Source organism: Lycium barbarum, chromosome 12 (assembly GCF_019175385.1).
Source record: "Lycium barbarum isolate Lr01 chromosome 12, ASM1917538v2, whole genome shotgun sequence".
Taxonomy (NCBI): domain Eukaryota; kingdom Viridiplantae; phylum Streptophyta; class Magnoliopsida; order Solanales; family Solanaceae; genus Lycium; species Lycium barbarum.
This window is the reverse complement of record NC_083348.1, coordinates 3,290,313-3,313,246: the sequence shown is the minus strand read 5'-3', so window position 1 is coordinate 3,313,246 and position 22,934 is coordinate 3,290,313. Positions and strand designations below refer to the sequence as shown.

General features: G+C 35.9%; 1 protein-coding gene across 1 annotated transcript; it reads left to right on the top strand.

Annotated features, from left to right (window-relative positions):
• The first annotated feature begins 1,441 nt into the window (after positions 1–1,441).
• On the top strand, positions 1,442–19,278 carry LOC132621747 (biotin carboxylase 2, chloroplastic-like). The gene is made up of 16 exons (XM_060336125.1): positions 1,442–1,898; positions 2,321–2,649; positions 3,281–3,422; positions 5,260–5,358; positions 5,472–5,528; positions 7,343–7,414; positions 8,088–8,177; positions 11,792–11,851; positions 13,397–13,582; positions 13,701–13,793; positions 14,237–14,318; positions 15,594–15,700; positions 16,142–16,217; positions 17,465–17,511; positions 17,594–17,656; positions 19,029–19,278. The coding sequence occupies exons 1-16, from the start codon at positions 1,842–1,844 to the stop codon at positions 19,080–19,082; spliced, it is 1,614 nt and encodes a 537-aa protein (XP_060192108.1). The 5' UTR covers positions 1,442–1,841; the 3' UTR covers positions 19,083–19,278.
• The last annotated feature ends 3,656 nt before the right edge of the window (positions 19,279–22,934 follow it).

The window sequence follows — 22,934 nt, the reverse complement described above, 5'->3', positions numbered from 1 at the left end:
AGACCGGGTCAGATGGCGCTTCTACTCGGCCTTGATTAAAGTGCTCATCCGGAAGTGTGATGTCCCCGTACGAACTCTCGCCCTTTTCTTTCTCCGATCCATAGTTATCCCGGATTGACCCGTATCCGGTTTTTCTACCGTATACAAAAACAAAACAAAAAAAATCAAGTTAAGCTCGTAATACCGCTGAAAACAGAGAAAAATTCATAAATGAAGCAAAACACATGAAAAAGGAATAGAATGTGCAATCAACGGCCAGGTTTTGGCATCTCTCAGATAGAATGAATGAAAAAACAAAATACTATTTGGCTAATGGTGAGAATCAAAAGAAAGAAAAGTTAAATGTATATATTAACTCTCAAAACGAGGTGTTGGAGACCAATTTAATCTGAGTTTTTCCTTAAGTACTAATTACTAGTATATACATTTTCAATTTTTATACTACTGTACTAACTTCTTTTAACTTGTTATAGCACATACTTTTATCTTATTTTCAAGCTTTAAATTTTATATTTTAATGAATATTGTTTGGATGATCTGACAGTGTAAAAAAAAAAAATTACTCTGACGATGCACATAAAATAAAATCTAACCTTGAAAATGAACAAATTTAAATGTAATTTCCTCCTTTTTCTTACTTCTTTGTGTTCTCATTTTATAATATAATTGAATAAATAATTATAGTGATTACAAAATTAGCAAAGATAAATTAACATTTTATAGTTTTTGTCTTGTAATTTGTGTAGACTTTTATGCATGAAGGCAGTGTATATACGAATAAATGAAAATAAGGGGAAGCAAAATAATTAGCAGAGCATTTTCTTATTGGTTAAACTAAAAACCGAACCGTTAAGGACCAAAAATCGATAAATCGAAAATCGATAACGAACATCTTATAGGCTTGGTTATTGATTTCGCGTATTTATAAACTGAAAACCAACAAACCGAATCAGTCATACACAAAATAGAACCGAACTGACCTATAATCACCCCCTATTCAAATTCATCACACTTAAAGTATTTCTTTTTATTGCAAAATGAACTGACAGTAGACTTCGAAACCATACTAGACTTAGACAGTTTTTATTTAGATCCAGAAGTTTTTCCAAATATTTTGAAGTAGTGATTGTTATGACTTATACAGTATCCTTTTTTATGTATTAGTAAGTAAATCTCTCAACACGTGCAAATATCTTAAGTTACTTAGTACAACAAGGACATAATATTTTTGATCTATAATAAAAGATAAACTAAAGAATATAAGTATCTAAAAGTACTTAATGTGATAATTTGCATTTTTAGCAACCTGATAGTTGAGGATAAAAGACTGTTAAGGATCACTTTGACAGCCTTTTCCTGTATAGGAATATTAGAAATTTGATTTATAAAGAGAAAATAAATGGCGTCAACAAAATATACAATTTAAATATTGAAGAAATTAGTTTTGATGTGATGGTATAAACAAGATATGAATACCAATTTGGTATGATTAGTTTCTTTGATATTCTCCGCTAGTGAGAATCATATAAACACTTGGAAAACAAAAATACTACTATAAACATTTGGTGACAAAATTGGAATAATATGGAGGCGTGAAGAGCATAGAAACAAAAACTTGTTAGCCTTAACGGTTAAGAGCCCAAAGCACACTCCTTAAACCCCACAGTTGGGCGGAGCATTCTAAGAGTGTGCTTTCTTGTTTTCATCGCACCAATTTTCTTCAAATCTACCTTCCTCTCATCTTGACAAAATCAATCCCAGGTCTATTATTATTCTCGCTTGGATATTGAATTAAACGTTAAAACATTTGCTTTTGTTCTTTAGCCACATTGATCAGAAAAATGGAGTCAGCTGCCGTGAATGGCGCCTGCACTAAATCTGCTATTCCCTCCACTCCCGTAAGTCTCTACCTTCCCTTTCTTTCCAAATCTTCACTTGTTTGTGTGTGTGTGTTTTTTTTCCAATAACTGTAGTGTTCCTTGCGCGCACCTCGACTAATTTCACGGTATACCAGCCCACCTCCCACCAGCAACAGATACCAGTTACTCTGGATGCAAAGTAATCACCTAGTGCTTTTATGTCTGCTCGAATTTGAAACCGAGACGTCATGGTTCTCAACCCACTTCATTGACCGCCAGACAACACCCTTTGTTTTGTTTGAAATATGTTGCTCCTGTGTTCCTCTTGCCCCCCCCCCCCCCCCCCCCCCCGCAAGTTATTATCCTAATGCTTAACCCCTTATTTAGGATTTGTATTTTCCTGAATTCTTGTCCTAGATTTTACTGAGCTACTTCAATTCTGCCTTTTTTTGTTGTAATAGGGCTTATTTTTGGGGAGAAGGAGTGGTATTAGGAGCTCGCAATGTAACTTTATGGCAGGAAGTAGGATAAATTATCCTCGGCAGAGATCTGAAGCATGTAGAATTATTAGTACTAAATCTGTTAAACGTAGCGGTGCTCTTGCTGTAACATGTCATGCTGAGAAAATTCTAGTAGCAAATAGAGGAGAGATTGCTGTTCGTGTGATTCGGACAGCTCATGAGATGGGAATTCCTTGTGTTGCGGTTTACTCAACCATAGATAAAGATGCCTTACATGTCAAGCTTGCTGATGAGTCTGTTTGCATTGGTGAAGCGCCAAGCAACCAATCGTAAGTTATCACAAATCATAGACCCGCTTAAGTTTCATCAATCACTCTCTTTTTAGATTCTTTAAGCAAAAAATATAATCCTTCGCGTGCTTGTATTCTCTTTATTTCTTTAGAATGTCACATCATTCAGTCACTTATGTTTTGGTGCTTTTCAAAGTTTGTTTTTGTAGGGTTTGGCCATAGATTCCTAATATTTTTCATGGAATTTATGGAGTTGTGTTTGGTTATACTTTTTGCAAAGAATATTTGGAATAATGTTCATGCTTGAATGTACTTAAATACAACTTCAAAAGTGAAAAGTGAGTTGGAAAACATGTTATAAGCTGTTTTACAAATTTGAAATACAACTTCAAGTTGGATTTAGAATTTTCATGCCCAAACACTGATTTTCAAATAAAGTGAAAAACTATTCCGGGAAAATATTAATCATTTCTATGGCCAAACAGGTCCTTATATTTTCCTTCATTTGTTTGTAATTTCATAATTTCCTTAGTACTTCAACAGAAGGTGCATGATTAATTTTTGAAGAAATATTTCGTAATCATATTTCTAAATTTCCATCCCAAGTCAGAGTATCAAAGTTTGTGGTATCAACAAAGCATGACGACAGTCACATTCTCTTTTTCTGCAGGTATTTAGTGATCCCAAATGTCTTATCTGCTGCTATCAGTCGTGGATGTACAATGCTGCATCCTGGGTATGGTTTCCTTTCTGAGAATGCAGCTTTTGTTGAGATGTGCAGAGAACACGGAATTAACTTTATTGGGCCAAATGTAAGTGATCCAGCTATACTCCGTCTTTTGATACTTCTAATTTTTTGTTTGGTTAAATCTTTAAGAAGGAATCTTTCCATCTCTTACACTGGACCTAATTGTTCTTGGAGTAAGGGAATATGTTCAGTATAATGTATATGTCTAATACATTTGAAAGAAATTCCCTTACATGTGAGAACGAACTACTAATGGTCTATCAATTTGATAATTTTGTTCATAGTGAAGGAAAAACATTGAGCCCAGAGATATTGGCGAATTGGAATGACTAATGAGCAAGTCAAATATTTTGGTCAAAAACAAGGTATACCGAGGAAATTTAGGCCACTTAAAGCTATGTTAACTCAAATTGAGTTCCCTTGAACATATCAATAGGTTGTGCAACTCAGATACTCATTTTGTAAGATGTGATATGTGTAGTGTCTAGACTCTAGTGAGTAGTGCGTTTGGTATGGAAGAAAAACGTATATTTTACTTTGGGAAATCATTTTTTTGGATCATCTTCTAGTGTTTGGTTGAATACAAAAGTAGGTCACATGTGATAGTCATACAAGGTAGAGAATAGGGTATGAAAATAGTTCTTTCAGCGATTCCTTTTGTAGCAAAGGTTGAAAGTAATGTCTATGGGTTTGTGGAAACTAGGGCTGTTCATGACTCAGTTTGGGTCATTTTTTTGTTAAAACCAAAACCAAACAAATTTAATCGGTCTTGCAATAATTAAAACCAAAACCAAATCAAATATAATACATATTTATTGGTTTGGTTCGGTTCGGTTTTTAAGAAATCTAACGGTATTTTTCTCTCTTTTTTTTTCCCTAAATTAAGCAAATAGTTTTTCATTCTTTGCCAACTTATAATCCTTTACTACCCTTTATTATGGTGGCTATAATTTCCTTAGATTTTGGAGAAAATGTCTTGAGATCTATAAGCTTTAATTAGGTGTTTAAAGTTTATAAGAAATATAAAAAAGTCTAGGTAAAAATTCTCATAGTTATTTTCTTGCATAAAATTGATTTTGATTCATGCCTTTCTTTTAAGATATGGGCTTGAAGGGCTAAAGTCCATTAGTCTATTAGAGATAAAATTGATGGTAAAAAAAAAAAAAAAAAATTGACGAAAAATTACAAAAAGTATCTAAAATTATTCATATAAACTAGTATATAGCATATATATGTAATTATAAAAATTATGTATATAATTTTCGGTTTGGTTTGGTTTTTTCTTGGGTTTGGTTTGAATAAAACCAAAGCACACCAAATATTGTCGGTTTTTAAAAGCTTAAAACCAAACAAAATCAAACCCAAAAAAGTATCAGTTTATTTAATCGGTTTGGTTCCGTTTGTTGTTTGGATCGGTTTTTTACCAAACCATGAACACCTCTAGTGGAAACAAGTGAAACGGAGGGAGGGATTATGATATTTAGAAAGAAAAGTAACTATAGTCTACAGCCCATTAGTTAAGGAAGTTATTTTCCATTAACTAAACACATTTCATCATGAAACTTTTTTCCAAGGCAATGTTCTTTTGTCATTGTAAACGTACCTAAGTGTATGAGCTAGATCCTCCTTCTTTTAGCTAGCTTTGTTGTCTTTTAAGCATAATCTTATCATCATCATACAATTATTCCTTACCATTCTCAGAGAAAAGACTTATCATCATGAAATCCACTTCCAAAGGACAAACAGATGCCTATAAATGTAAAAGACACTACTTATACTGTCTTTTATTTTACTTAAATTAAAAACAAGTATGGTTATTCAAACATGAAGAAATGCACATGCATCATTGTAAGAAATTTGCAATGCTGCATAAAGATAGAAATTTGATCTTATAATTGCAGCCGGACAGCATTAGAGTCATGGGTGACAAATCGACTGCCAGAGAAACAATGAAGAACGCTGGTGTTCCAACTGTACCAGGAAGCGATGGACTACTGCAGGTATTAGCGTGGTCAATCCATCTTTCTTTGGGTCATATTTCCTCTCATTGGCACTGATACTTGCACACACTAGTTTATCTGCTTTGTGAATAACTAGATAATCCCCATGACAGACCACTGCAGAAGGAGTGAAGCTGGCTGAGGAGATTGGTTACCCTGTGATGATCAAGGTATCATTTATCATAAATGAATTTACTCTAGTAAACTATCCATGGTTGTTCGACTAGGGATATACAAAATGATGTGTTTCATTCTCTGCTAGTCTTGCTGAAGACAGCAGTACAGAGCTAAATAATAACATTTTGAGTCTTCAATGCTTTTCCGCATTTGAAGACTTGTGTCTTGCTTGTTTTCTCGTATTAGCCTTGGCTCTCCAATGCTTGTTGTGACTACAGGAGCCTAGACTTTTGTGGATCATTTAGGGAGTCTTCTGCTTTCTGCATTGTTAGGCTGGGGGTTCTTGTTGCTACTCTCTGATCTCTTACATAGTTTGGCTGCTTTAGCTGCTCAAGTAGTATATGACATGAAATTTTGCTTTCTCCTTTGGGTGATTTTTCTCATGTAATGATATAGTTTCATCTTTCTACATGCTGTTATTTGGACCTCTTTTCTTTTGACCTTAGGACTTAATGAGAAGTAAATTGTTCCAAAAGGATAATCCAGATTAAAATTTTACAACTTGGCAGGTGGGGGATTCAATTAAGAACTAATGCATATCCAACTAGGTTTTGGCATGTTACTTAACCTCTTATTTGGAAGGATCTTAATAGAAAATAGCCTCACAATGTTGCGTTCACCTACATCAATTCTTGGCAACTGCAACATCATAAGATAAACTGTGAAGTAAAGCAAAGGCGTTACGTTAGATGAAAGTGATTTTTATCAAATAAGCAGGAAAGACTGAGTAGAAGAATAAACAACCACAACAACGGTTCCTTGTTTCTTTCCCTCCATTTCTCTGATACAGTCTTTTGTCTTTTGTTATCTCCTTTCCTTATCCTTAAGTCAAATCTTCTTGTAAGATTCTTTACCTTTTCTGAGATGGGTATCTCCATTCATTAATAAAATCTTGACTTCATCAAGAAGAAAAAGAAAAGCAAATTCAAGTCCATTCTTTTTCTTGTGTTACTCCCTCTTTTCTCTGTGTCATTGTCAATTTTTTTTTCCTTTCTATGCGTCTTTCTTCCTTTCTCTTTCTTTCGGTAACTAATGAGAAATATTCATCAAACCAGAGTTTTTGTCTTAGAATTTAGCTTTGACATGTTTTTGTCCTTCAATTAGTGATGTTAAAGTGAGTGACCATCTCATTTAGAAGGTTAAGCGGCTAGAGAGAGCACATTTTTATTTAATTAATTATGTCTTCAACACGCCCCTTCACATGCGGGCCTGATTCTTTTCATGGGCCAAGCACTTGTATAAATTCTTTTTATAATGGGTATCAATGAGACTCGAACCCAGAACCTCTGAATGCCTATTCTAATACCATGTTAAAGTGTGTTACTAAGCTTAAGCTGTCGGAGAGCACATTTTTATTTACTTAAGTTATGTTCTCAACGAATGAAAGTCCTATAAAGCTTGCTGATGGGATAAATGAACAGATCCATTTCTTATAGAAGTCTAGAACTAGATGGGTGAAAATTTGATGGTTCACACTTAGTTAAAGGTATAATCTTGTCAGACTGGACAAACTTGTAACACATTCCAGTTTGGAACTTTATCGGATTGATTTGAGCTCTAGTCAATCTTGGTAGTTTTGATGTGCAAGTGTAGAGTTTGAATTGTCTGTACGCACCTGGTGCTATATCTTACTCACATCAGCCCGCTTTGGTTTAGTTACTTTTATTCTTGAATATAATAGCCAATAAAAGATGAAAGACCCTTTAAGGCAAAATTATAAAGCTTTTGAATCAAAAAAAGATGCTGGAATTAATTTCAGTGGCTGAATGGTTATCGCTGAACTTGAGAAGCCTTTTATGTTTTGAAGGCAACAGCTGGTGGTGGTGGTCGTGGAATGCGTCTTGCTAAAGAACCTGATGAGTTTGTCAAGTTGTTACAGGTAATCTCTTCGTAGTAAATTTCACTTCTCAAGTCACTCAATAACATTTTTTCATTCATTGTGAAGGGTTTCTACGTTCAAATGGTTGTAGGAAAGCCTTCATCCCTCATACTTTTCACTTGCTAAATATGTCACGACTTCACTAATCTCATCCAATTGCACTCTTCTAACTTTCACAGGGATGAACATTATATTACTCATGCTATGTGACTATATGGTTGCTATGTTTGCCTCTTCTTGCAATTGTCATGTTCTAATGTTATTCCAATGTGCATTTCAGTTATACCTATATCCAATCTGCACCCTCTACATCACCTTATGCACATTTCGTGATGGTTTCTCATTTCCCTTTCAATCGATTATCCATACTTCAAGATCCTCGAGCCCATTTGGGAAAGGCAATCAGATTCCATGAAGCAATAAAAGCTTTATTGTTTCTTTTTTCTTTTGATCTTCTTTCATAAGTTATGTGTTTTTAACTGATAGAAGCACCCAGAGGTGCTTACACAAAAAGAGGTAGTATAAGTCCTAGTTGCAGCCAACGAATTGTATGATACAAAAAGAAGAAAAGACAAGCAAAGATCTATCAGTTTTGCTAATGTTCAAGGTGAAGGTCTAAATTTTTGTATTAAGCTCAGTTTTTTTTTTTTTTTTTTTTTAAAAACTTTGATAGCAAGCTAAGAGTGAAGCAGCAGCTGCATTTGGAAATGATGGTGTTTATCTGGAGAAGTACATTCAAAATCCTAGGCATATTGAATTTCAGGTACCTTTGTGTTGTATTCCATTTAGAAAGATTTTTTTCTGAAATCTGGTGATTGCTCTGCTAAAGGATTTGACTCTCTGGAGATTTAGGCAATTAGGTCTTAATTTGAATTACCTATTAGAAATAGGTGGTTATGTGGATTCTTTGTTAATGATGCTTTTGATACATAGTTTTTAGAACTTCAACTCCTCATATTCTTGATAAATTTAGATATTAAGAAGGAAAAAAGCAAGAACTGCCCTTTTTTCCGCAAATAATCTTTTAGATATCTGCATATATATGTCTGTATATAAAATTTTAAACAGCACATAAACGAGGTTTTCTCCAGTTATGTACTTTTGTTAAACGAGATGCAGAGAATGCCTGCATCTGAAATCCACTTTAGTGATTGGTGTCGGACATATGATGTCATTTGACTGCTGTTAACTATGACGAATCTTCTAGTATGAATGGTAATTAAAAGAACAAGTATCAGTTTTCTAGGATCTACTCAAAGATGATATCAAGAACACTGTTCATGATTTTCATGCTAACCAGAGGACTGAGAGAAGTTTCAATGCAACTTATGTGGCTCTCATTCCTAAGAAAGCAGGGGCCTCAGAATTGAAGGATTTCAGACCTATAAGTCTGATTACTGGCATGTACCAGGTGATAGCAAAAATTCTGGCTGAAAGGTTGAAAAAGGTGGTAGACAAGCTGGTTAACAAACACCAGATGGCATTCATAAAAGGGAGGCAAATCATGAATGCCGCTCTCATTGCAAGTGAGTGTGTGGACTCTAGATTGAAAGGACATGTCCCTGGTGTCATGTGCAAGCTAGATATTGAGAAAGCTTATGGTCATGTAAATTGGGAATTCTTGGTGAACTTACTCAGACAAATGGGATTTGGGGAGAAATGGCTGGGTTGGATTAGGTTCTGCATCATTACTGTTAGATTTTCTATTCTAGTGAATGGTGAACCAGTTGGATTCTTCCCATCAGGGAGGGGACTGGGACTAAGACAGGGAGACCCTCTATCTCCCTTTCTTTTTATTTTGGCAATGGAAGGATTTGACAGTATGATGAGGATAGCAATACAAAACAGGTGGATCAGAGGTTTTCAAATCGGAGGTGATAGAGGGCAAGCTAAGGAAATTTGTCATCTTCTTTATGCTGATGAATGATGATACAGTTATATTCTGTGAACCCATTGAGGAACAGATATACTACATCAGATTGATACTTCTGTTTTTTGAGACCACTTCAGGCTTGAAAGTATATTGGGGGAAGAGTAATTTGTTCCCAATCAAAGAGGTGGCCAACTTGCAGAGAGATACTAGGCTGCAATGTGGAGCATCTACCTACTGTTTATTTAGGCATGCCATTGGGCAACAGATACAAAGAGGAATTGATATGGGATGGCATTGTAGAGAAGGCTGAAAAGAGATTGACAAGGTGGAAGACTCAATACTTATCTCTTGAAGGAAGACTTACTCTCATAAACTCAGTTCTAGATTCTTTACCTACCTATGTTATGTCTTTGCTCCCTCTACCTTCTAAGATTCTGAAGAAGTTGGATAAATTGAGAAGGGATTTTCTTTGGCATGGATGCAAAGAGAATAAGGGATACAATTTGGTGGAATGGGATAAAGTACTGAACAGTAGACATTTGGGGGGAATGGGCATCAGAAACCTTAGGAGACAGAACAATAGTCTATTGATGAAATGGCTATGGAGATATAATGAAGAAGGTCAAGCTTTATGGTAGGAGGTTATCAAATGCAAATATGGTGAATATAGCCCTTGGTGTAGTAATGTCAGCTCTACACCCTATGGAGTTGGGGTCTGGAGAACAATCAGAGATCTTTGGCCTAAGCTAGCAGGGAACATGACTAAAGTGGGAGATGGTAGTAAAACAAAGTTCTGGGGAGATGCCTGGAAAAATCAGACCCCTTTGAAGGAAGATTTCCCTGATTTATTCATCATATGCAACAATCCTGAGGCAACTGTCAATGAGTGTTGGACTACTCAAGGGTGGGATTTATCATTTAGGAGACTTTTGAATGATTGGGAAGTGGACAGGGTGGCAAAGTTATTGCATGAATTGGAGGGCTTCAGTGGCACTACAACAGATTCAGACTCTATAAGATGGAAACATAACAAGGATGGGCAATTTTCAGTTAAAAGGGTCTATGAAATTGTCAATGCACAACAAAACAGAAACCAGCAAATTTTGTGGAAAAATGTTTGGAAAAAAATCGCACCAACTAAAGTGAAATGCTTTACATGGCTGGTAGTTAGAAGGGCTTGTTTGACTCATGAAGTTTTGAAGAGAAAGGGACAGATCATTGTCTCCAGATGTCCACTATGTGGGGAAACAGATGAGACCAACAGCCATCTCTTTCTGCATTGTAAATTCACTGCACAGTTATGGGGGCTTTATTTTTTACCCTTACAAACACAACATGGACCATGCCTGAGCACATTGCAGATCTACTGAGTTGCTGGATTAGAAGAGGAGGAAGCAAGAGCCAGAAGAAATGGTGGAGAATTATCCCGCACTGTATCTGGTGGACTCTGTGGAAAGAGAGGAATAGTAGAATCTTTGAAGATAGGTCCAATTCCATTCACATAGTTAAATGGAATTGTATTGTATCTTTTTATTTTTGGTGTAAAGAGAAAGAAATAGAGGAATCAGAGCTTGTAGATTTGTTAGGCTCTCTGTAAGTAGTATCTATCCCTTTTTCTTATCTTTTTTTTTTTTTTTTGGTCTTAAGGTTGCCAGCATATCCTTAATGCTGAGGAATACAACATTACCAGTTTCAAAAAAAAAAAAAAAAAAAAAAAAGAACGAGTATCAGTTTTGTCACTGAAAAATATGCCATTTCAAAAGTATTCCTGGTCACTCATTGGAATGGACAATGTACCGTAAACAATCTTTTGGAGGTATCATGGTCCTTTGAACCCATATGGGAAAAAATAGTGAGGTTTGCATCTCTCTTTGCTGGGATGAAAATTGGTGTGGAGAAGAGGGCTGCTGGCATTTCTTATTCTTGATCTTGCTTCCTTTCTGCAAATTTCTTCTCTCACCAACTTCTTTGTCTGCTTTAGGTATGTCAGTCAAGATATATCTACTATTTTAGTATTTAATAAATCTTAGTTGTTATTCAAAGGATGGCATGTTTATTGAGTCTGCAGTTGCTGATAAATTTAATGAATTCGTTCTGGAGTCTGCTTCTCCCTTTAGTATCCATATACTTGATGCATATTGAGTACGTCAGATGTGAAATAAGTATTCACCGAGAAAATAAAATCACCAGGTTTACTGAAGATGACCTAAATGCTGGTTTTCTCCCTTATTTTGCGTGCTTTGATTGTGTGCGTAACTCCATTATCGATGACATTATTGAATATGAGAAAATTGCTGCCACATGATTAGGGTATTGTGTCCTTAGAACTGAGATGAATTTAAGTGTATTGATTGAATATGCTATATGTCTCTTGATTATGTATTTGTTTTATCTGGCTATATGTGTCAATTGAGTTATTACCAATCTGATTTTTTCAATTATCGTCAATTTTCTTAGAGGGTCTGATTTCAGCCTTGCTGATTCACAACTTTTGTCATATGCAGGTTTTGGCTGATAAATATGGTAATGTCGTGCACTTCGGAGAGCGTGATTGCAGTATTCAGGTAGACATAATATTACAGAAATTTGAGTTTCTGCTCTTGGAAAAAGCAGCTTTTACGGAGTCAGTAATGCAGCTCACTGTTTCTAAGATACACCTTATCTCTTTGTGTGGTAGTAACTAGGAACGCGCTAGTAGGGGCAGGCAACCTGAGTTATCTAAGTCCAAAAAGAGAAAAGAAGCACTGAAGTCAGTTGGGGTTTTAAGCGTAAAGCTTAAATGAAGCACGGGCCTCAATGGAAAACGGGGCAATTGAAGGGAAAGATAAAAATTATATATGTAGTCTAAGGATAATAACTGTTGATCCCAACAACGGTAAGATAAACAAAAAATTGAAACAAAATACAGTTAGGTGAAATATTTATTGTTTAGTGTCGCTCTCCTTAAGACAAAGCCTGTGGGTGGTGTGATGCACGCCTTATTGCCTCATTGCCGGCACTGAAGTGCCAGTTAAGTGCGGGAAGCACACAACTTATCTTGCACCTAGCTTCAGGGCTTAAGCGCACCTCAACAAACCTTTGTCAAAATTGCCATCAACTAAACCAAAGAGGTAGCGATACTGCCTGCAATTTCAGGGTTATGTTGACTTTCTTTCATTTTTGTTGGTGTTGGACTTGCCAGGCACAAAGTGGAAGACTAGGGTCCTGTCAGTTTTCGCCACGTAAACTCATAAAGCGGTATATCAGTTTCTGAACAAAATACTTGTGCAAGACCTGTACTTAACCTAGTTACCCTATTAGTTACGCCTGCAATGATAATTTATAGCCATAGAAAGCAGAGAAAATCTTGTAGTGGGTGGGTTGAGTTACTTAATAAGCATGCAACTTACAGCCAATTACCAGTCTGTGCTACAGTCCCAACTGGGATTATGTGGCAGCGCCACACTGGCAGCTCTGTGTATGGTATGACTACAGTTGGTATTGTTCTCTGTGACCTTTCTTTCTTAACTTCCTTGATTTCGCCCAACCTAGACTTGGTATTTTACTGGTACCAAGTACTATCTCTCACAACATATCCAGTGAAACCCCACAAAGTGGGGTCTGGGGAGGGCAGAGTGTACGCAGACCTTACCCCTACCTTAGGAGGTAGAGAGGCAGGTGACTAGTACTATCTGTGCGCATGACAAATTTTTAATATTTGCTTTTTTTCCCCAAAAACTATTCGCCCTTACGTCGTCACTATATCTGTACTAGTAATGTTCTTTGTAGGTTCTCTAATTTTGTATACCACGTGTATGTTGGGAATTCCCTACCACATTAATAAAATTGTTACATTATCAATAGATCTAAACTAGTAATCACAATGAGTATATAATCGTCATGATTTGCATAATTGGATAGTTCATTCCAGAGTACGAAATTATGTTAGTTCCGGCGACAATTTGCTTAGTTATAAAAAATTTAAAGGTTGATCAATCAAATCATCTCTCTTTATTTTATTACTTGTTGAAGTTTAAGGAATCCATTAAATTACATTTTTTAAGTTTTTAGTTGGGGAATGAGAGGTCCACTAATTAGTGTAACATCTTTGAAATACCCTATTTCTGCAGAGAAGAAACCAGAAGTTGCTAGAGGAAGCACCTTCCCCTGCGTTGACACCCGAGCTACGAAAAGCCATGGGTGATGCAGCTGTTGCAGCAGCAGCATCTATAGGTTACATTGGTGTTGGTACTGTTGAATTCTTATTAGATGAGAGAGGATCCTTTTACTTCATGGAAATGAACACTCGTATTCAGGTAAAAGCTCTAGTCAAGAAATGTCTTGTCAATAGTTGCAAATTTAAGTATAGAGAATGTATCTTTTTCCTCTTGTTTCTTTTGCGTGCAAGTAACGTAATATATTGCTGAAATCTAGGTGGAGCATCCAGTGACAGAAATGATATCTTCTGTTGACCTGATAGAAGAACAGATTCGCGTGGCTATGGGAGAAAAGCTGCGCTACAAACAGGTAATGCTGAACAATCATTTCCTTTCTATCTTTTCTTTTTTATTCCTTTAAGATTTTCTTCTTCTAAAGAATTGACTTAGAACATTTAAACTGAGGAAAATAAGTTACTCATTTCAATCAAACAAATATCTAACCTGTTAAATTACTCAAATTTAAGAACATGTATTCTTAAGTGATAGTTGCGTAGGTGGGTGGGGCCACATTTGATTGTTGAATTATTGATAAATTGTATAGTGTAAAAGAAACTTTAAAAAGTATAAACGGTCTTATTTAACAGTTTGATTTGTATAATTTTGAAAAACAAAATAGAGGAGAATGTGTGTATTTATTTTCAAGTAGGGGCATTATGTTTTAAGACTGGCTGGAATGGAACTAATGTGTTCATTTTGAAATTGTGAAAGTCTAATCTTTTATTTCGTTCCTTTTCTCTTTCTTGCTTACAGGAAGATATAGTGCTTAGAGGACATTCCATTGAATGCCGTATAAATGCAGAAGATGCATTCAAAAATTTCAGACCCGGACCTGGTAAAAATATAGTTGATTTGAAGCTTGTGTTTCTGAAACTCTCCAACGTAAAACTCTCACTAACTTGTATGCAAGTTAAACTTGAATCAGACTGCAATGAAGTATAGAGTGTGCCTGGATAAGTTATTGAGTGTGCCTGGATAAGTGAATCACTTAGCTTTCTGGAATCTCCAACGTAAACTCTCACTAATTGGTTGCAACTTAAGGTTGAATCAGACTGCGCTGCAGTATCGAGTGTGCCTGAATAACGGAATCACTTAGTTTCTGAACTGCATAAGCAATGACACCATTAGGAAATATCTTGGATGCTTTAATAAGGTTATGCTGATATTTATACACAAGGGCCTGTCTGGTTTGGATTCTGATTTTGTGTATGATCAGTTCGATAAGTGATTATTAGATTATTATGATATGTTTTCGTTAAAACCATAGTTTTTTGCTAAAAAGTGTTTTTTCTACACCAACCAAGAACTGATTCTGGTTTTAAAGCTGATCTGTTTTACCCAGAGCAACATACAAATATTTATGTTGGTTATGAGTCGTTTTGGTCTGTTTAGAGATCCATTCTTTCGTCAGTAGAGAAAAAGAACCCCTGATCGTTAGAGAAGTCAAATTCTTCAGGTTTGGGACGAAACTAGTCCAAATTGAGCAAAATGAATATTGAGGATGTATACAACCGACACCAAATAGCCTAGTGTTGAAGTGTAGTTCTTGTTGTTCTTGCTGTAGACACATATTTACCTTTTCACTGTTCAATTTATTTACGTGTATTGTAGAGAACAGATGACGGGGATATACAAATGTGCGCTATGTATATGTCTTGATGGATCTTATCCAAATCTTAGCTTTTAAAAGAAGAAGAAAGTGTTGTCGCATATCCCCAAAATGTAGCTCGAGCAGTATGTTATATATTGAAATTTTGGAGAGAAGGAATATATAATCTCTAACTTGGATGCCATTATAATTGCACTTTGTTAAATATACACTCTTTTTTTTTTTTTTTTTTTTGCTGTTCCACCTGTTTTCATTAATTGCTGTGTATCTGCTTTACTTGAGCCGAGGGTCTATCGGAAAGAGTCTCTCTACCTGCAAAGATAGGGGTAAGGTCTGTGTACACTTTACCCTTCCCAGACCCCACTTGTGGGATTACACTGGGTATGTTGTTGTTTTTGCTGTTCCACCCGATGGAGTCCTAATACTAAAGTGGAATAGGTGTCTTCTCTATGATTCACGCTGATATTTCTAGACACTGAACTTTGTTTTTTGCATAAATAGGGAGAATCACTGCGTATTTGCCATCTGGAGGTCCATTTGTCCGCATGGATAGCCACGTTTATCCTGATTATGTGGTTCCGCCGAGCTATGATTCCCTGCTAGGAAAGGTAAACCCACCCACCCGCCCTCCCATCCCTGTGGACCCTCTCTAGCATTATTCTTTAGGGCAAGAGGACCTGAGGAGGTCAGGTTGCCTTTTTTCCATTGCTTGAGACACTAAATGGAAGTTCCAAGACCAAGAAGCAGATTTCTACAGTTAAAACTTGTGGAAAGTCTGTCCTTATGCTTTGGTCAAACATATACGTCTAACTGATAGTGAAGGCAGCATATCTTATCTATTGATTTGAAAAAAAAAAAAATCTTTAAGATACGTAACTTGATTGGACTTCAGAGCATGTTGTTTTATGGGGTTCTCAAAGCATGCATGACTATATGATCTTTCTGAATTTGAAAAATGTAGCTCAGTAGCTGTTTCATCTTTTAGTGAAGCTCTTTTACTCTTCTCCTGTTAATACCTTTCTTCACTTTAAATTTTAAACATTGTGCAGCTAATTGTGTGGGCTCCAACACGTGAGAAGGCTATTGAGCGCATGAAAAGAGCACTTGATGACACAATTATCACAGGTACAATTGACAGTTTTCTTGATCGTATTCCTCAATATTGGGTGTGGTTATTTGTTTCAAAAATGGAGATTGTCGTCAAAGTTGCTCTGGTTCTTGAAATCCTTCTAGCAGTTGCATTTATCTCTTTAGCATGTGGTTTTAATAGGCTTAATACTTAGACAACCCCTTAAACTTGCCAACAAATTTCATTTAAACACTCGAACTAAGGCTTGTTCCAATTGAGCACTTGAACACATAATAAAATGCTCGTACTAGACACTTTCGGTTCAAATTTTTTAAAAAAAAAAAAAAAAATTGTGCCTGTTCTCAAGTGTCTATTAGATAGTTAAGTAAACCACATAAAATAGGTCATCTCCTTTAAGTATACACAGCAGCCTCAATTGGAATAGGTTTGAGGTTTTACGGCTTATTGAGGCAAATGCATATAATTAAAGGTTGTGACATATTTTAAGTGTCTAACTTACCTATGTAATGGACGCTAGTGAACACGCACAAAAGTTTTTTCGAAATGACCCGAAAGTGTTTGAATAGAAACACCTCATTATGTGTTCAAGTGCTCAATTGGAAAAAGCCTTAGTTCGAGTGTCTAAATGGAATTTCTGACAAATTTAAGGGGCTGTCTATGTATTAAGCCTTTTTAATAAATCCAAACGGAATAACTTTTTCATTAGATAAATAACTCTGAACAGATAATATGCAAAGTACACTGCACTAAGGATAAAAAGCTGACGAATTTGGGGTTGGGGGTTCAGACAGTTATGCTAATGAATAGCTGAATGTTAACATAGTTATTTGCAATTCCCACTTGCAAATTTTGCAACTCTTTGCTGGTGGTTCATACACAGGCACCTAACTACCTTTTTCAGCTGTTCCTCTTTTTTGGTAACACAGTTTAATCCAAACTACTTTACATCCTCATTGCTTGCTTTACTTTCTGAGTTTACTTTTTTGTAAATAATTTGATTTCCCTGAAGTATGTCAAGATATTCAGCAGAGTCACTTTCTCATCCATGTGGCGTGCTAATACATATCTGTTTCTTGCGTCCATTCAGTTGAAATTTGGGCCGAAGTCAATTTTTTCCATTCAAAGTTTTACTGCCACTTCCTTTGTGGTCCGGCCCTTCCCGGACCCTGTGCATAGGGGGAGCTTAGTGCATCGGGCTGCCCTTTAAAGTTTTCTGCCACTTCCACTCAGCTTTATTTTTCCTACATGTTATCTGTTGCCTTAATTTTACTCTCTGTGACAGGAGTTCCAACCACAATAGAATATCACAAACTCATCCTTGATATTGAGGTAGGCGGATTACCATGTTCTTTGAAACTGCTGATTTAGGAGATTTTAATAAGCCTAATCTTCTCTGTTTGTTGGACAACAGGACTTCAAAAACGGGAAAGTCGATACCGCTTTTATTCCAAAGCATGAACAGGAATTAGCTGCTGTAAGTAGTGGAACTGAAATTTTTGAGTCTTTAAACTAGATTACCAATCCATATTTCATTTTTGGCTGCTACTGCTTGCTTGCAACTTGTCATATATAAATAGGATTGATTAAAATAAACGTAAGTGTGCCATTTGATAGAGGCTTCTATGTAGAGTTCACAAAGAAACAGCCTGCTTTTTACTTCCCTTCTAATAAGTGCCAGATTCAATGCACTGTGGGTTCAGCAGAACCCACTGTGTTTGGTCCAGACCTTCTGTGTATGTGCAAAATTTGTCACTGTTACTAAATGTAGAAGCAACTGAACCCTACATGAAATGGGCCGCTGGTTCAGTGGAAGTAGTTCCAAAGTGGACTATGGTCCACACTTTGCACAGGTTCTAATCCTGCTTCTCACTCATGTTTTTTGTTTCTTCCCTCGGGAATGCATGATTAATGAGGACTCATATAGACGAGGCAACTTGCTTGGGATTGAGGTGTTAGTTGCATTTTTAGCCAAAAGGGAATGCAGAAGTGTTGAAGTTAGGGTTTCATTAATTGTCTTGGAACATGAATTAAAAATTCATTGAGGTAATTGTATGATCAGATATGTCTATGTCTACGTCTACGTATACATATACATATACATGTGTGTGTATAACACACACACACACACACACACACCCCTATTCATCTAATATGTTTCGATGATTTTTCACGTAGTATTTTTTTATCTATGCTAAAAAGCATACTTGTGGCTTGACTTGCTTGATGTTACTTTAAAATTTAGTAGACCACAGAACCGGCTAACTTCCAATCTTGGATCTGATTTTGCTTGTGATCAATGTAACTTGCAAGTTCTAGACTGAAACAGGGCATACTCCTCTTTTTGAAAGCCTTCTAGCTTTGTACCTCCTCTATCCTTCTTGCGTCAGGCCAACCAGTAGTGTGGTCTGTCTTGATATTCACACATATCATTACCTGAAATATCTGTTTAAGTAGAAGCTACTGTTGTATTATACCAATAACCCTGATAGTTGATAAACATGAGCAGTTCCTGGAGGCTTAGCCTTTCAGACTTCAGTTTAGTGCTTGATCTTTTCTGTTCTTTCAATATCAAACAATATCTCAAGACTCTTAAAAACCTAAGGATGTCAAATTTGACAGTCATAAGTTAGCATTTCTGGTTATGGAAAGGAGATCACAGCTATTCTTTATTATTGTTGACACAGTGTAATCATTTAATGTTCTCAATGTTTCTCCCTTTCCCAATCCTTCCAGTACCACATATAACAATTTCCACAATTAGCTTGTAAACTACATTTTTGACGTGCATAAGGTTGTAAGATTTAATAGTTCACTATATAACAGTCTTTCAACTTTGTGGCCTGCAGCCCCAACCATCAGTTTCAGCAGCTACCAAGGAGTTGGTTAAGGCTAATGCTTGATTCATCTTTGTTGCGTTTAACTTCTCCTTTACATCTCGTCAGCGGTACAATGTTATAGCATTGGGATCTGGAGTTTGCTGCCGTTCTGAATACAAGAGTTGTCAGTTTAAATGTATTAAACTACACAAGACTGAATGGAATTCTTTTTGTTTTGGTCTTTGCCTTGTTATATATTGGAAGATAGAATTAAATTGTACGACAAGTTTTTTTTTTTTTTTTTTTTTTTCTTTTCGGTTTTCTTACCAAAATTTGGAAAAAGTAATGGGAGCGGAGAGGAGCGCGGGGGTTGGGTGATCGGTGGCTGGTGATAGATGAATCTTTATCAAAGCTACTTTTCCTTGTGAAAGGAGTAATAGAGAACCCCTTCTGCTGCTAAATAATTAAGTTAAACAGTAGTATCAACCCGTTACTCAAGATTAAGGAGCCGTTTGGACATGATTTGAAATCACAATGATTTGAAGTTGAAGTTTTGTTTGGACATGCAATTTGGGTTTTTTTAAGTTGTATTTTTTCTTCTAAACATAAAAACCCCACAAGTCATGTAAACTTTCTCAATTCTTATATAATCTTACCAAATGAGCAAATCATAGTTCAAAACAAAATTAATACGCTACTAGAAGCCTTTAAAAAAAAAATACAACATCAATTGATCAATCTTTAGTTCAATAAAATGAAAAATTGAATATGAGTTGTAGTGTAATTACTCTTTAATATAAATCACATGGTTGGTAAGAGTAAATTTGTTATAAATATACTATCAACTTGTAGATCTTTTAATATTTGGTATAATTGGTTGGTAAACATGATTGGTAAATATATCTACCATCTTATGAATCTATTTTTATAAAATATAAACTTATGGGTTAACTTTTACATTTGAAAATTTTGAAATTATGATTTGGAATCTCAAGTCATGTCTTTTTGGGTGATTTGGAATTTTATCGCATGATATGAAATCGCATGTCTAAACGTCTATTAACTGTTGCGTATGTTGGTGGCAGCGGTGAAAAGATACAGGCATAAGAAGAAAAGGGAAAAAAAAAAAAAAAGACTGCAAAGCTTAGTGATAGACTAACATTGTTTTCCATTTTTAGGTTGTTTCTTCCGTTAGTGGCTGTTCCAATGTTTTCTTATTTATGATTTAGTAGGTGTAGCAGCCCTGTCAATTCTTTAAAATTGTCTTGTTGTGCTCTATTTAATACGCTTGTCAAATAGTTGTAAATATCACTGATGAATGAAGACCATTTTGCATGTTATGAAATAATAATAAAAATACAATATAAGAGATGTAGCCAAAAAAGCTGGGGAGAGATATTTTTTCTCTTGAGATTGATGTACAAATGAATTGATTTAGCTTTCTATTTATAGAAGAAAAAAGTTGTGCGAGGCTTTTCAAAAGTTGCTTTCGAGTTGTCTGCTTCAGCTACTTGCAAGCCTTAGGAAGCTAAATAAGGCTTTGCATAAAGCTGCTTGCAAGTTGCCTGCATGAGCTACTTGCAAGTTGACTGTTTGATTGCCATCTTCTTCAAGAAATTGTTGAGTATTTAAATGGATATCCATAATGCATCCTATTTATAACAGTCCCCCTAGATGTTCATTAATAGATATTGTGGCTCGCTAAACCTTACTAGGAAAAAATCATGTTAGATAAAATTATCATGAAGGAAAAAAAAAGTACAAATATTTGGTTATACACATTTCTAGCTGTCTCGGTGAAACCTTACCAGTAAATCCATATGGACAAAATCTTGGTTGAGAGAAAAAGAGTACATCGTGTATTTTACTCTTCTAATTGAATCATCACATATTATTGAAGATGATGTACTTTGATCTTGTATTCCAGCTTATTATTTGTTGGCAACACTTTTGTGATCAGATGTGTCAAATTACCATTTGACGAACCGGTTGATCATCTGCATCTCCATTCTTTTGATAGAGTTGAATTATCGTTATATATTGTTGAAGTCATGTCAAGTACATTTCAAACTTGCTATATAAGCTGCTATTATATTTGTCATTTGACTGTTATGTAGAACAATATGATATGACAATAACTCTTCATGGGAATAAATAATCTGTAGGGATCGAACATTTATGTCGATCAAATGAATGCCCTTTATATTAAAAAAACTTGACCATATTTGTTAGAAAACATATTCATATCAGGGCTCTCACTTGCAGTATGCAATTGATCTTATTTCAATATCTCTATGTAAGAGAAACTATATTATGCTCATAGTTATAGCAAGATATATAAAAGCATCAATTGCACGAAAATATATAATCAAGACCAATGTAATTTTCTCATTTCAACTTCTTTCAGCAGATAATCTACTGTATGGAAACTTTTCAAGAGTTTCAATAATATTCGAGTCATCAACTCACACAACAATATCAAAGATTCTGATTTTCATAAAAACACAAGGGTAAACAGAGCCATTTTTGTACCCTTCGTCAATGAATATTCATGTAATACTCCGTAAATCCAGGTTAAGTGTGAATGTGTTAAATGAGTATTAACGTGACATTTTATCCATATGAAGTCCTAATGGGATGAGTTTGGGCCTTTCTTTTCCACGAAGGGCTCTAATGGATTCGGAGAAGAACGAGACCAAATTTCGTATTAATGATGAAGAGGTGACCTCTCAGGCTAGCAAAGGAATGAAACTACCAACCGCATACGAAAACATTTCGGTTATTGATGCTATAGATATGATAGACGAGGTCGTTGAATTCAAGATCGAAGAAAAGTGCCTTGGGGAGACATTGGCGGCTATACTAGTCAATTTTGATGCAGATGATATGGAGGGATATGTAGAGACTGTTAATTCACTCGAAGGATTGGGATATTATTCTTATCAGCCAAAACAGTTATCTCTCGATCTTAAGAATCGGAAAAAACCTCCAGCAAAATCGTCGATTGTTGAGCCACCAAAACTTGAGCTCAAGCAGCTCCCTGCACATCTGAGGTATGAGTTCCTCGGTTCGGATAATACATTGCCGATCATTGTTTCTGCTTTACTGACTGATGAGCAGACGAAGAGGTCGCTGGAAATTCTGAAAGAATATCGGTATGGTGGACCATTGCAGACATTCGGGGTATTCCTTCTGGTACCTGTGAGCATAAAATTCAACTCGAGAAGGATAGCACACCGAGTGTCGAACATCAAAGGAGATTGAATCCACCTATGCAAGAAGTGGTCAAGAAAGAAATTATTAAGTGATTAGATGTTGGAGTGGTTTACCCGATTGCTGGTAGCAAATGGGTTAGCCCAGTTCAATGTGTTCCGAAGAAGGGTGGCATCACCAATGGTGCCTAATACGAAGAATAAGCTGATTCCGACAAGAATTGTTACAAGGTGGCGAGTGTGTATGGATTATCAAAAGCTGAACTCTGTGACATGTAAGAATCACTTCCCTATGCCTTTTATTGAACAGATGCTTGATCAGCTATTAGGGCAGTCTTATTATTACTTCTTGGATGGGTACTCTAGTTATAATCAGATTAATATTGCATTGAAAGATTAGGAGAAGACTACCTTTACGTGTCCTTATGGGATCTTTACGTTCAGTCGAATGCCATTCAATCTTTGCAATGCACCTGACACTTTCTAGCGTTGCATGATGTTAATCTTTTCAGATATGGTAGAGTACTTTTTGGAGGTTTTAATGGATGACTTTTCTATTGTTAGAGATTCATTCGATGATTGCCTTGACCATCTGGGTCTAGTGCTGAAGAGGTGTGAGGACACCAATCAAGTTCGTAATTGGGAGAAGTGTCACTTTATTGTGAAGGAAGGAATTGTTCTTGGCCACAAGATCTCTGAAAAGGGAATCGAGGTAGATCAAGCC